The 14,483-nt window shown below is 36.4% G+C and overlaps 1 protein-coding gene across 13 annotated transcripts in view; it reads left to right on the top strand.

Annotated features, from left to right (window-relative positions):
* Positions 1-14,483, top strand: part of trip12 (thyroid hormone receptor interactor 12) — a 268,901-nt gene that overhangs the window by 131,759 nt on the left and 122,659 nt on the right. For all 13 annotated transcript variants that reach the window (XM_039760102.1, XM_039760094.1, XM_039760085.1 and 10 more), the window contains one exon: positions 11,862-11,945. In XM_039760102.1, the coding sequence (XP_039616036.1) occupies positions 11,862-11,945 (84 nt within the window). The remainder of the gene's footprint in view (positions 1-11,861; positions 11,946-14,483) is intronic.

Raw genomic sequence — 14,483 nt, 5'->3', positions numbered from 1 at the left:
GTAAGAAACGAATCGATGAATGAAACCTGTCATCTTTACAACGATTGACAAACACGGAATGTAACTTGAACACAACACATCCTACAAATACGAACCTGATTGAAAGAAATAATGATAATCAAATCCTTGATGACAGCAACACTCAGTAACACTCACAAAACAAATACTGTATATTGACAGTCATGTTACGTTATTTTTAAATGTTCCCTTTTCTTTTCTACCTTTTTAACACACTACTTCTCCTGCGATACGCTGGTATATATATATATATATATATATCCCGCTCTACATACTCGAATAATGGATACTTTATTCGCCATCAATGATTGTTTTGGTAAAGCCATACTCAGTGTATTCATTAGATGAACGGTAAAAAAGTAAGAGCGAGGGGAGGATGACTCATTGAGGCATGCAGGCTGTAGTCTTGCGTCAACTCTATCTGAATTGCGCGATCACATTTGAAAAAATATATCTTTTCAAGTTCTATTTAGTCCATATGTGTCAAACTCAAGGGCGCGGGCCACATCCGCCCGCGTAATTATATCCGCCCCGAGATCATTTTATATACTGTATTATTGTTATTAAAGCCGGGTATATGAAGCGCTGGTAACACAATAAACTACAGATCCCATAATGCAGCGCTTCAGCTGCCTTGCCAACACTTACCGCGTTAATCAAGTCTACCTTATGATGCTGCAAGTTATTGCGAAGCTACAGTTATTGCGCACTGAGTTTGCACGGCGCTTTGGTGACTTTGAAGAACAAAAAAAGTCCGTCTACATGCGGCTCGAACCTTGTGCATGTTTGGTAGCACATATCTGTGTGAGAAGCTCTTCTCAGTGATAAAGACTAACAAAACAGCACACAGGAGTCGCCTCACTGATGAGCACCTGCAATCCATCCTGAGAATCTCCACAACACAGAACCTCACACCAAACAGAAACGAACTTGTGGCCAAAAAAGATGCCAGGCGTCCAGCTCTAAAATGACATATGAGCAAAGACAACTGAATGATTTGATTTGTTATTGCACGTAAGAGCGGAGTCAACCGTTTTAACAAACAGCGTATTGCACTGATACGAAATAGCTGTGTGTATATATGTAGATATGTATGTATATGTATATATATGTTTATATATGTGTGTGTGTATGTATGTATGTATATATATATATATATATGTATTTGTGTGTATATGTGTGTGTATGTATGTATATGTGTGTATGTATGTATATGTGTGTATATATGCAGATATATATGTATGTATATATATATATATATGTATATATATGTGTATATGTATATATATGTATATGTATATATGTATATATATATATATATGTATGTATATATGTGTATAGATATGTATATATATATATATATATATATATATATATGACAACAACACTCATCACTCACAACAGTGACAAAACAATTACATTGACAATCAGGTTACGTTATTTTCAAAATGTTTCCTTTTCTTTTCATTGCTTCTTTAACACACTGCTTCTTTAAGCTGTACTAGTATATATATATATATGTGGTATATATATATATATATATATGTATATGTATATATATATATATATATATATATGTATGTATGTATGTATATATATATATATATATATATATATATATGTATGTATATATATATATGTATGTATATATATATATATATATGTATGTATATATGTATATATATGTATATATATGTGTATATATGTATATGTATATATGTATATATGTATATGTATATATATATATATATATATGTATATATATATATATATATATATGTATGTATATATATATATATATATATATTATATGTATATATATATATGTGTATATGTATATGTATGTATATATGTATATGTGTATATATATATATGTATATGTATGTATGTGTATATGTATGTATGTGTATATATTATATTTTTTCAAAAACTTAATTTCTGCTACTCAAAATGCTTTTCAGTATCTTGTGTGGCCCCCACGAGCTTGTATGCATGCTTGACGTCGGGCATGCTCCTAATGAGACGACGGATGATGTCTTGTGGCATTTCCTCCCAGATCTGTATGAGGGCATCCATGAGCTGTTGTACAGTCTGAGGAGCAACCTGGCGGCGCCTAATGGTCCGAAACATAATGTCCTACAGATGTTCTATTGGGTTTAAGTCAGGGGATCGTGAAGGCCATTCAATTGGTTCAATTCCTTCATCCTTCAGGTACTGCCTGAATACTCTTGCCACATGAGGCCGGGCATTGTCGTGCATTAGTAGGAAACCAGGACCTACTGCACCAGCGTAGGGTCTGACAATGGGTTCAAGGATTTCATCCTGATACCTAATGGCAGTCAAGGTGTCTTTGTCTAGCTTGTAGAAGTCTGTGCGCCCCTCCATGGATATGCCTCCCCAGACCATCACTGACCCACCACCAAACTGGTCATGCCGAATGATGTTACAGACAGCATAACATTCTCCATGGCTTCTGCAGACCCTTCAACGTCTGTCACATGTGCTCAGGGTGAACCTGCTCTCATCTGTGAAAAACACAGGGTGCCATTGGTGGACCTGACAATTTTGGTATTCTATGGTAAATGCCGATCGAGCTCCACTGCGCTGGGTTGTGAGCACAGGGCCCACTGGAGGACGTTGGGCCCTCAGACCACCCTCAAGAAGTCTGTTTCTGATTGTTTGGTCAGAGACATTCACACCAGTGGCCTGCTGGAGGTCATTTTGTAGAGCTCTGGAAATGCTCATCTTGTTCGTCCTTGTACAGTACATTTTTAAATGACTTTTAAGCACAGCAGAAAAAATCCGAAGCGCTTGCAAAAACCAACTCACAAGCAAACAAAAAAGTTAGATTGCAGGAGATCACGCTATTAAACCTAAAGCCTGATCGCTGTAAACAATGTTTTTAAAATGAGTTTTAAGCACTGCAGAAAAAAAAACATTGCACAAATCCGAACTTCATTTAAAAACCAACTCACAAGCAACCAAAAAAGTAACATTGCAACAAATCACACAAAGTCCTCCATGTAAACATTTTTTAATGAGTTTTAAGCACAAGGAAAAAAGCGAACATTTGAAAAAAGAGAAATGTAACCTCGCACCTAATCGCGCTATGAAAAACTCCATCTGTAAACCTTTCATAAGTTTTAAGCACAAGGAAAATAGCGAACATTTGAAAAAAGAGAAAAATAACAAATCGCATTATGAACTAAAAAATTTACTTTTGAAAAATCCGTAATACAAAAACCACCAAGAAAACTAACCTTGCATGAAACGAGTTCTGGCATGAAGTGTTTTCCTTCAGGTGTTTTCTCTCTTGTGATTTCTTGGGTTTCTGGTGCTTTTAGCTGTTTAGCTGGTGGGAGTGAAAGCCTCAAACAGCCATTCCAAAAAGAAAGTTCTTGTGACCCTCCACATTACTTGGCAGTCTGGCTTTGTTTACATTATGCTGCTTGAAAGCACGAGGGTTCTCCGATTGGTAAATGAGTAAACTGGTAAACAGTTTTTCCACCTTTTGTAATTTCTTTCTTTACTTCGATTTCAATTTTCTTCAAAACTTTCTTCTGACCACTCTCCACTTGCTTAGAAGCCATAGTTATCTGCAAAACCACACAAAATACTGTAGAGCACAAAGAGAGTGCACGTCTTATTGAAAACAATGAACAAGGAGCGGCTTTGCTTAAATGAAAAAGCATGGCAGCTCTCTTTCTCTCTCAGGCTGCTAGTGGGGGGTGGGGGGATGGTTTCGCTTGCACTACAGCCTACAGATAGGCAGGCAAACACGTGCAGCAATCTCCTCCTCCCCCTTCCCAGCAGGCACGTGCTCGCTCGCTCTTGCTCTCTCTCTTTCTCTCTCTCTTTCAGCTCAGCTCAGACAGGCAAGGGAAACTGGCTTGTTCGTATACCGAGTGTGTGGTTGTGAACCGAGGCAAAAGTTTGGCGATCATTTTGGTCGCGAAGCGAGTTGTACGTGAACCGGGACATTCGTGAACCGAGGTTCCACTGTGTGTGTGTGTGAGTATATATATATATATATATATATATATATATATATATATATATATATATATATATACGTTCCAAAACTCTGGTCGTGAATCAAAGCAATTTCCCCCATAGTATTGTATGTAAATACAATTAATCCATTCCAGACCGTACAAACTGTATGTAAATATATGTAAAGATTAAGAACAAATATTGTATAGTTAATTACACCATAGAATGCACAGTGTAATAGTAAACTAATGTAAAAACATTGAGTAACACTGACACAAAACACCCAGCCTCCCTGCTCGGCTACACTAGCAGGCTCGCTCGCGCTCTCTCTCTCTCTGTAGCACACCCTACCACTGTCAGCCATACCCCCATTTGTCAGCGGCATGCACTCGCTTGCGCTCTTTCTTTCTCTGAAGCACACACACAACCCTGTCAGCTGCACGCACTTGCTAACTCTCTCTGTAGCGCACACACCAGTCAGCAGCACGTCCTCGCTTGCTCTCGCTCTCTCTCTCTGAACAGAGGGGAACATTTGAACAAATCTGAACTTTAATTTAAAAACCAACCACAAGCAACCAAAACACATTGCAGGAGTTCATGCTAATAGCCTTACAGCCCGATCGCTGTAAACACTTTTTTTAAAATGAGTTTTAAGCACAGGGAAAAAAGCGAACATTTGAAAAAAGAGAAAAGTAACATTGCAACAATTCACGCTACTGAACTAAAAATTAACTTTTCAAAAATCCGTAATACGAAAACCACCAAGAAAACTAACCTTGCATGAGTCGAGTTCTGGCATGAAGTGTATTCCTTCAGGTGTTTTCTCTTTTGTGATTTCTTGGGTTTCTGGTGTTTTTAGCTGTTTAGCTGGTGGGAGCGAAAGCCTCATGCAGCCATTCCAAAAAGTTAGTGCTTGTGACCCAACCCTTCGTGTTTGCCCTCCACATTACTGGCAGCCTGGCTTTGTTATATTGTGCTGCTTGAAAGCACAAGGGTTCTCAAATTGGTAAATGAGTAAACTGGTAAACAGTTTTTCCACCTCTTGTAATTTGTTTCTTTACTTCAATTTCAATTTTCTTCAAAACTTTCTTCTCACCACTCTTCACTTGCTTAGAAGCCATAGTTAACTGCAAAAGCACACGAAATACTGTAGAGCACAAAGAGAGTGCACGTCTGACAGAACAATGAACAGAGTTCTTGCAGGCACGCAGCTCGCTTTCTCTCTCTCTCTCTCTCTCTCAGCCTGCTTGTGCCGGGGGTGGAGTTGGAGGGATGGTTCGCTTGCATGTACTGCCTGCTTCTCAGAGAGAGAGTCTCAGCTGTACCCCCCCCTTATGCAGAAGGCAGGCAGTACGCGCACTTGAACCATCCCCCCAACTCCACCCCCGGCACAGGCGGGCAGATAGGCAGGCAAACACGTGCAGCAGTCTCCCCCTCCCCAGCAGGCACGTGGATCGCGCTCTCTCTCTCTGATTCGGCTCTGGCAGGCAAGGGAAACTGGCTTGTTTGTATACCGAGTGTGTGGTTGTGAATCGAGGCAATAGTTTGGCAAACTTTTTGGTCGTGAACCGAGTTGTTCATGAACCGAGACGTTCGTGAACCGAGGTTCCACTGTATGTGTGTGTATATGTGTGTATATATATATGTATATGTATATGTATGTGTGTATATCCATCCATCCATCCATTTGCTAACCCGCTGAATCCGAACAGGGTCACGGGGTCTGCTGGAGCCAATCCCAGCCAACACAGGGCACAAGGCAGGAACCAATCCTGGGCAGGGTGCCAACCCACCGCAGGACACGTATGTGTGTGTGTGTGTATATATATATATATATATATATATATATATATATATATATATATATATATATATATACACACACATAATATATATACAGTATACATATATATACACATACTGTATATATACACACACATATATATACACATACTGTATATACAACATATACATATCTACATATATACTGTATATACACATATATATACAAATCTACATATATATCTACATATATATACATATATATACATATATATATATATATATATATAGCAGAATACCACCACTGCGAGAAGTAGTGTGTTAAAGAAGTTATGAAAAGAAAAGCAAACATTTTAAAAATAACGTAAGATGATTGTTAATGTAATTGTTTTGTCATTGATATGAGTGTTGCTGGCATATATATATATATATATATATACACACACACACACACACATATATATACACATATATATACATATAAACATATATATATATATACACACATCTATACACATATATATATATACAGTTATATATATATATATATATATATATATATATATACACATATACACATATATATATATATATATATATAGGTGGGACTCGATTAAAAAATTAATCCAATTAATTAGAGGCTGTGTAAGAATTAATCTTGATTAATCGTATGTAATCGACGTAAATTTGCCCCAAATCGCAAATTTTTTTTTTTATTTAAAACGGTTTTAGTGGGCTTACAGAATCAAATAATAGACATGGACATGAATATTGTAAACTGAAGCTGTTTTAATTTCTGAAAAAAAGCCTTTAAACTGCATTTGAATTCAAAACAGAAACAAAAATATCATCCCTGGTTAAAATTGGGCAGACTTAAAAATAAAGTGGTACTTTAAGTACATTTTCAGAATAGTATTGTCTTTAAATAATAATAACCAAAATTTCAACATAAAGTGCAGTTTTTCTTCTTAAAAAAATAAGTCAGAAACATAAAAGGTAATTTGACCAGCTTACTCTTTAAACTCTGAGTAACATTAGCCAAAATTATTTTGTACATTAGGCTAAAACAGTGTGATCATTGAACATTTTGTAATTAGATGTATTTAGAATTACTAACGGTCACGGAAGTCCAATGATCCCCAGTAAGAGCCACAAAGTCCGCTTTCTGTAATGCATCTAATTTTGCTTGCTTTTCAGTGTGCACAAAACCATGCTTTTATCAAGGCTTCGCGGGAAGTCGAAATGATCAGTCGTAGGAACGCGCTTTATTCCGACTCTAACATTTTTGTAGCTGTGATGTGTGCATCAGTGTAATGGATGTACCAGGAAATCATGCATTGACAAAAGTTCCCGCTTGCTTGGAATTGAAAGTGTGATTAAATGCGTTATTTTTAACGCTTATGGAGTACATGCATCAAGCTTCTCAGCTGTGCTTGTGCTAAGAAAGGGAAAATTTTAAAAATAACGTAACATGATTCTGCGTTAACCTAATATTTTTTCATACGTCCCAAACCAAGGAGATGCGAAGGTAAAATGAATCGGTAGCGCATATAGTCAGTACATCCCTCTCGAATCAACCTCGAATGTCGGCGTTAGAGGCTTAAGACTCTACAATTAGCCACAGCGTGTGGCTTGTCTATGCTAAAGTATGTATTGTAGATCGGGTATATATATACATTTATATATATATACCCGTATGCAGTGGAGAAGTAGAAGTTATGAAAAAGAAAAGGGAACATTTTAAAAATAACGTAACATGATTGTCAATATACAGTAATTGTTTTGTGAGTGTTATTGAATGTTGCTGTCATCAAGGATTTGATTATCATTATTTCTTTCAATCAGGCTCGTATTTGTAGGATGTGTTCAAGTTACATTCCGTGTTTGTCAATCGTTGTAAAGATAAGAGGTTTCATTCATCGATTAGTTCCTTACTGCATCAATAAACAGCTCGCCTTCCTTTTATCTGTGATGTGACAAACTGCATGCACGGGTTTTTTTTACACTGTCTTCCTTTAGCAGGACATTCACTTTTTCCACCGTGTGCTTTGTTTCCGCAGTAGCTGCACTTATGAATATGATTGTATGTATAAGACGCTTCATATTTTTTTGCTGCCTTCTCAATTGTGTAATTCGGTTTTTGTTCAGCACTCTTTGGAACTGTTGCTTTTTGTCTGTGCACTGCGCCAGTTCACGTGAGCAGCTTGGTGTTCTTGCATCGAAGGTTCCCAGCTGTACTGGTGCCATCTCGTAATGTCAGCTAAGACCCGGCACTTAAAAGTTTCTCTCGCAGTTTCAATGAGTTTGTGCCAAACACCACCCTGACCATCTCATCTTCCTCTGCATAAGCACAGTCCTTCACACGTGAATATTTACCGGCAGTGTTTGTATTGGATTGCCGCTGATGGACGGCCTTATATGGGCAGGCACTAAATTACAAACGCTAGTGGTAGCCTATGAACTTAATTTAATATAAACTTACGGTTCACGCCGTGCTTTGTTTCCGCAGTAGCTGTACTTATGAATATGCATAATGTTTTTCTGCCTTCTCAATTGTGAAATGGCGTTTTGTGCTGATCGCTGTTTGGAGTTCTTCCTTGTGCTTTACGTACTTACGTAGGAGGCGTGATGATGTCACACGAAACTCCGCCCCCCGCGGCCATCTCCAACTCAAGACTCCATTACATTATATGGGGAAAAATAGCTTCCAGTTATGACCCTTATGCGTAGAATTTCGAAATGAAACCTGCCCAACTTTTGTAAGTAAGCTGTAAGGAATAAGCCTGCCAAATTTCAGCCTTCTACCTACACGGGAAGTTGGAGAATTAGTGATGAGTCAGTGAGTGAGTGAGTGAGGGCTTTGCCTTTTATTAGTATTCATTGGCAATTCTTCATTGGCAGAGAAGTATTATCTAATGATTTGGAGTCTAAACGCTAAAGTAGATCAACATCTCTCCAACTACCCCATTTGAAGTTGTCTGTCATTCATGGTCAGAGTAACATTTTAGTTCGCCACAGAGTCGTTTATGCTTTTTACCAGTGGCGTTAAAAAACGTTTTAATGATAATGTACATCCAGTGTAATATATTGCGAATTCATCATACAAATGGAATAGCTGGTTGAAGATTGGGAGATGCATTTGTGGTATATTTTCATCAAGTTCAAAGTAAAATGATGAGGGCAAATCCATTTATTTATGCAACCTCTTTAGTTCGTTTACAATACCTCTTTAGGGTGCACTAACACAGACTACAGCCACTGAACTACATTAGGATGCAATCAGTTTTTAATGCGAATAATGCATGTGACACATGGATTACCTAATGTAGGTTAAACTCCATTTTGTGAATCACATTGTAGGTGCTAAATCTTGTATTTTCTAAATTTTGTATTTTCTGAACAGCTCAATTGCCCAGTATGATGGAGTCTAATCTGTGTTACTTATTGTAGAGCAAGTTACTGACTGACCTAATCTTCCATGTGATTAATTGCTCAGACTCTACTTATTACTTTTTAATTCAGTATATAAAACATTCTTTGTTTTTTTTGTTGAGTCTAATTGACTTACTGGTAATATATAATAATTAGATTTTGGCACTTATGTCTTTTTATTGGTAACTTATGTGTAACTTATGCATACCTTATCTTTTTCATTCCCCTATTTTTTGCCACCTTAAGTATATAATGTTAAGTTGTTGAGCATTCTGGGTTTAATATCAACTTGGCCGAGACCACCCACATTCCACAAATCTAAGGCATTGATAAAAAATGAAATGTAGTGTACTGTAATCAGTTCCAATTTTTTGTCTCTTAAGTGCATGCTTCATCAACATGCACCACACTGCCACCCTGGGTAGATCTTGCATCATAACCTTTGTTAAAGAACAACACAGAATGTAAAGTGGTAAAAACAACCTCAGCTGCAATTGCACCACCTTGTGACTTCCTTCATCTATAATTTCAGCTTGGTAAAATTGTATAATATCACTGGGAATATCCACGTACAATGTTTTTCACACACACAGGGGACTAATCAGCACGCAGCCTGAACCAGTTACTGCATGGAGAAAAGAGAAGATGAGACAGAGTGGAAAAAGCAAGCCTAAGGCAAAGAGCACAATACTGGAAGGGGCAGATCTTTCAGTGTATGGAAATGTGACAATAAATAGTTGTTGCCTGTAAACTGATGCAGTGTTAAACCTGACTGTATAGGAGGGAAAAAAATAAGATTTCAGTATACATTTGCATGAAGTCACCTTGTCTTTATGTGACTATTTGTGTCCTAGCATCACATATGAAAAAATATAAATTGAGTGTTCACATGGCATAGTAATATATTATTTGAGGATGCATGCACCACCACCATTGGCAAATGTCTTGAATCAAACACAGTCATACTGATTTTAATCAGCAAATGTGTTTTCATATTACATTATTTAATAGCACAGCACTAGTTTTGCCACTATATCAGACACTTCTTTTGTGCAGAACATCTTTAGTTACAAACCATGTCAGGACATATCTGTTGATGAAACAGAACTGAAGAGACAAAAGAAGAACAATATTGCCTTATGAAGCGATGTCGAGTCTTGTGAACACTGCTGACTTCTGTGCCTCTGGAAAATGTCCAAAATTCTGCTACAGTGAACACAGTGAGCAGAGAAGTTGAACAAGGAATATGTCCTTCAAGAAAGATATTGACAAGAATCTGTGATAAAATATATTATTTCCAGTTTCCTTTTGTTGGTGCAAATATGCCTCAGAAAGGCATTTTCTTAAATTTAAACCATTGCTTCTTCAGAGCAGAGATTCTTATCAAGTTTTATGACTTTTGTTTTCAACCAATAATGATTTCCATTTTAAAATTCAAAAATAGGATAGGTATTTTTTTAAATCCAATAAGAATGCTTCCTAATTTTACGAGGTGTGGCAGAAAATTAATGAGACTGATTTTTTTATTTACCAAAGTTTTTATTTTTTTCAAATATCAATGTTATCCCCTTCATAGTAGTTCCCTTGGGCAGCTACACACCGATGGAGCCGTTGTTCCCACTGTTGGTAGCAGCGCTGGAAGTCTTCAACCGGTATGGTCTTCAGCATGTCCATTACACTCTTTTGGATGTTTTCTAAAGTCCCGAAATGACGTCCTTTGAGGACATTTTTCAGTTTAGGAAAAGGAAAAGTCACACGGACTGAGGTCAGGTGAATAAGGGGGCTGGGGAACCACAGGAATGCCTTTTGAGGTCAAAAATTCTGTTATGGAGAGGGCAGTTTTTCGGTACCATTTTGGCACAGACCTTTCGCATGTGCAAATGTTCAGTCAAAATTTGATGAACGGTAAATCTGTTCAAATTTAATTGTTCACTCAGCATTCTTAATGTTAAACGACGGTCTGATCTCACTGATTTCACACGTTTGATGTTTTCATTGGTTTTCGATGTTGAAGTCCTCCCTGAACGGTGTTCATCTTCAACATGTTTTCTGCCTTCCAAAAATGATTTGTGCCTGCGAAAAACTTGAGCTCGGGATAAAGAATGTTCCCCATAGGCCTGTTTTAACTTTTCAAACGTCACACTTGCCGTTTAATGGCACAACGTTGCTCCAAATTCCGCTGTTCCATTTTGCGTGACGCACAACCAAAAACACAACTTCGCTAATAGCAGTCACAAAAATCACGTAGTTAACGGAAGGAGTTGAAACTCGCACTGAGCTATGGGAGGGTACTGATACACGTGCTCTATCAAGGACAACAGCGCAGCGTTACCAGATCACTTGCAGTGTTGCCAGTCTCATTACTTTTCTGCCACACCTCGTATGCTGTAAATAAATGAAAGTATACCTTGTGAAGAAAAAAAAATACTTAATTGATCCATTTAAGCATCAGCTAAGTGAGATTTATATTTGTATTTCTTTTTCCCTGTGTATTTATAACTTTATGTAATTTTTTCTTTTAAATTTTCCTTGAAATTTTTAAACAAGAATAGTTTCTCAAGTACTACATGAAATGCAAATGAACCGTTTTATTGCAGTTTTACACTGTAGACTTAAGGTATGTCTTTCATTTTTAGCTTCTAGTTCCGTGGCTGGTGCTGTAGGAATGACAACCTCTGGGGAAAGCGAGTCTGATGATTCAGAAATGGGTCGTTTGCAAGGTAAGAAAACTGCTTTTATATGTCTATTTTCCAATAATATTTAAGTGCAGACTTAAACCACTGTTGCTTACAGCTAGTTTAAGATTGGTTTGTTTAATATGTTGTTTAATGGAATTAATGCATTACAGTTTTTCTTAAAATTCTACTGCATTTGAAACAATGAATTTGAAATTACATTTTTGGTTATGTGAGAGTTAGGGCATCTATTTTTAAAATGTAGTTTTCAGACAGTTTCAGTATGCAGACATTGACCTTGCCTCAACATTTTGCAAAGTTATGATACTTTGAAATATCTTTAAGTTCATTATTGCTGTTCATTTTGGACACTTTCAAGCAAATAGTTAAAACAGAGTATATTGCTCGCAAATATCTGTACACACTGTCCATGGAAGATACCTGTTTTGGATGGTTTATACCAACTCTCAGACATTCCCTGTGTCAATGTAACAATATTTCCTTTTTTTGGAATTTCTTCCAAGGTTTTCTTTTGGAATTATTTTAGAAACATTTAATTTGAACTCTCTTGAGATCTTCTCACAGAAGTTAAATTAGTTTGATAAGTTGTCTTTTGTCATCATTACAAAACCACCTTATTCTTTATGCTTTAAGCTCTGTTTTTTTAATTTATTTTGGATTGTTTGTGTTTTTTTTCAAATATCCAGTCTCTAATCAGAATAAATTTCTTGCCTGATTATTAAATTGCTGTAGGTTTTAAGATTTGTTATCCGTTTTAAATCCATTTTTCTCTATAGTCATTTATTTCTTATGCACTGGCTACAACACATGCCAAATCTTTTTACGGGGGGAGAGGGAGATTATGTAGGTAAAAAGGCAGCAAAACATTTAATATATCTTGCAAATAACTAAATTGTTTCAAGTTCAATACCAGAAAAAGAAAAATTAAAAATACACTTAAATAGTTCAGTCTGCCCTCTCTCTGACCACAGATGTAGAGTTGACTACCAGCTCTTTTTGCTTAAATTATTACTCTCCAACTACCAGCTTGCAAACTTCAACTGAAATGACAATTCTCAGTACAAATGGCTGAAACACACTAGCACCAACCCACAAGTAGGCCTAGCTCAAGATATGTTGAAAAAAGGAGACCTGAGAAGTTCTTTCTGTTCTCATGTGTACTATATCTCTCGAGGTTTTGCTTTGAAGTCAGCATAGCTGCCTCAGTTATTGACATGTTAAATATGCATTTATTTTGTAATGATTAAAGGTGTTCTAAATTACATTGCAATAAATTAATACTTTGATGTTAAACATACAACACAAAATCTTACTCAAATTAACATCCTCTCCCCTTTCCCATTCAGGGAGTAAGAAATCGTATGTCTGTTTCTAATGGGTCTTCGGACAATTCCTTATAAATTGCATTTGATTTTCTTTTCTTCCAATTCTAAAATAATGTTCTTTTCCCCTTAATATTAGAGTGGGTGGATTATGAGTCTGAGGTGATGTGCCTCTATAGATTATTGATTAAGCGGTGATATTCCATTGGTTGTTACTTCATGCAGTTAGGATTAGAGATTAATAGTTTCGGGACTGTCTGCTAGCAAACAGTAAGGTCTGTGCAATACACAGTGAGACAGGTGTGTGATAACAGCATTTACAATTAGAACTTTTAATGAGGTATATAATATCGTCTTCAGAGGAAAAATTGTGAAGTATGCATTTTTAACATCAAGTAGACCAGGCTTTGCTCATCTTTACGAGGATTTTTTAATCTGTATCTGACATCCATTCAGTGTTTTAAAGTTCTGTTAGAAAAGAACCCAGTTCTAGTATTGCCTATGACTTACTGTCTTTTTAAAAGTTGGAAATATGTGTAGACAACAGCTTTATTATCAAGACATTATGGTTTCATATGTATTGAGGGAAAGTTAGGAAAGGCTCAAACTTGCAAGTAGTGTGTTGTGAAATGTTATATTTAAGGTATAGCTGTTGATATGATTCAAACATACTGCCAATGTAATTATCTCTAATAGTTTCAATACAAATAACTTTCCATGTATCAAGATTTCAGTGTTACTATATGATAGTCTTGTAAGTATGTAATTAATAGTAACTTAATAGCCTCTAAATATCTCCCAAATTGGTGCAATATTACGAAACACTAAATTTCAACCTAATTTGTGATAATTATTGGTAAATGGTGCACAAATAACAGTATACAGGGAAAGTTAGAGTAGAATTTCTTTTCCCTTTTCTAGCAACCCCAGCATGGGTTCATTTTTTATTAGTCTATATTCATTTGCAGTTCAGAAGTACCATATTTTTCGCTCCTTAAGATGCACCTGACCATTAGACACACCTAGGTTTAGAGGAGGAAAGCAAGAAAAAAAAAATTCTGAACCAAAAGGTGTACTAATATATTTAATAAAATATATAGCAGAATAATATTTCAAATATGTAAAGTCAACAGTGGTATTAAGAATCATCATCACTGTCATTAACAAATGAAGAGGCTTTAAGGTTCAAGCACTCTTCTTGTTTTCTGGAAACCCCAAGAACTCCTCATTGCTAGTGTCG

Source organism: Polypterus senegalus, chromosome 1, assembly GCF_016835505.1.
Source record: "Polypterus senegalus isolate Bchr_013 chromosome 1, ASM1683550v1, whole genome shotgun sequence".
Lineage (NCBI taxonomy): Eukaryota > Metazoa > Chordata > Cladistia > Polypteriformes > Polypteridae > Polypterus > Polypterus senegalus.
The sequence above is the reverse complement of the archived record's forward strand: the minus strand, read 5'-3'. Positions and strand labels throughout refer to the sequence as shown.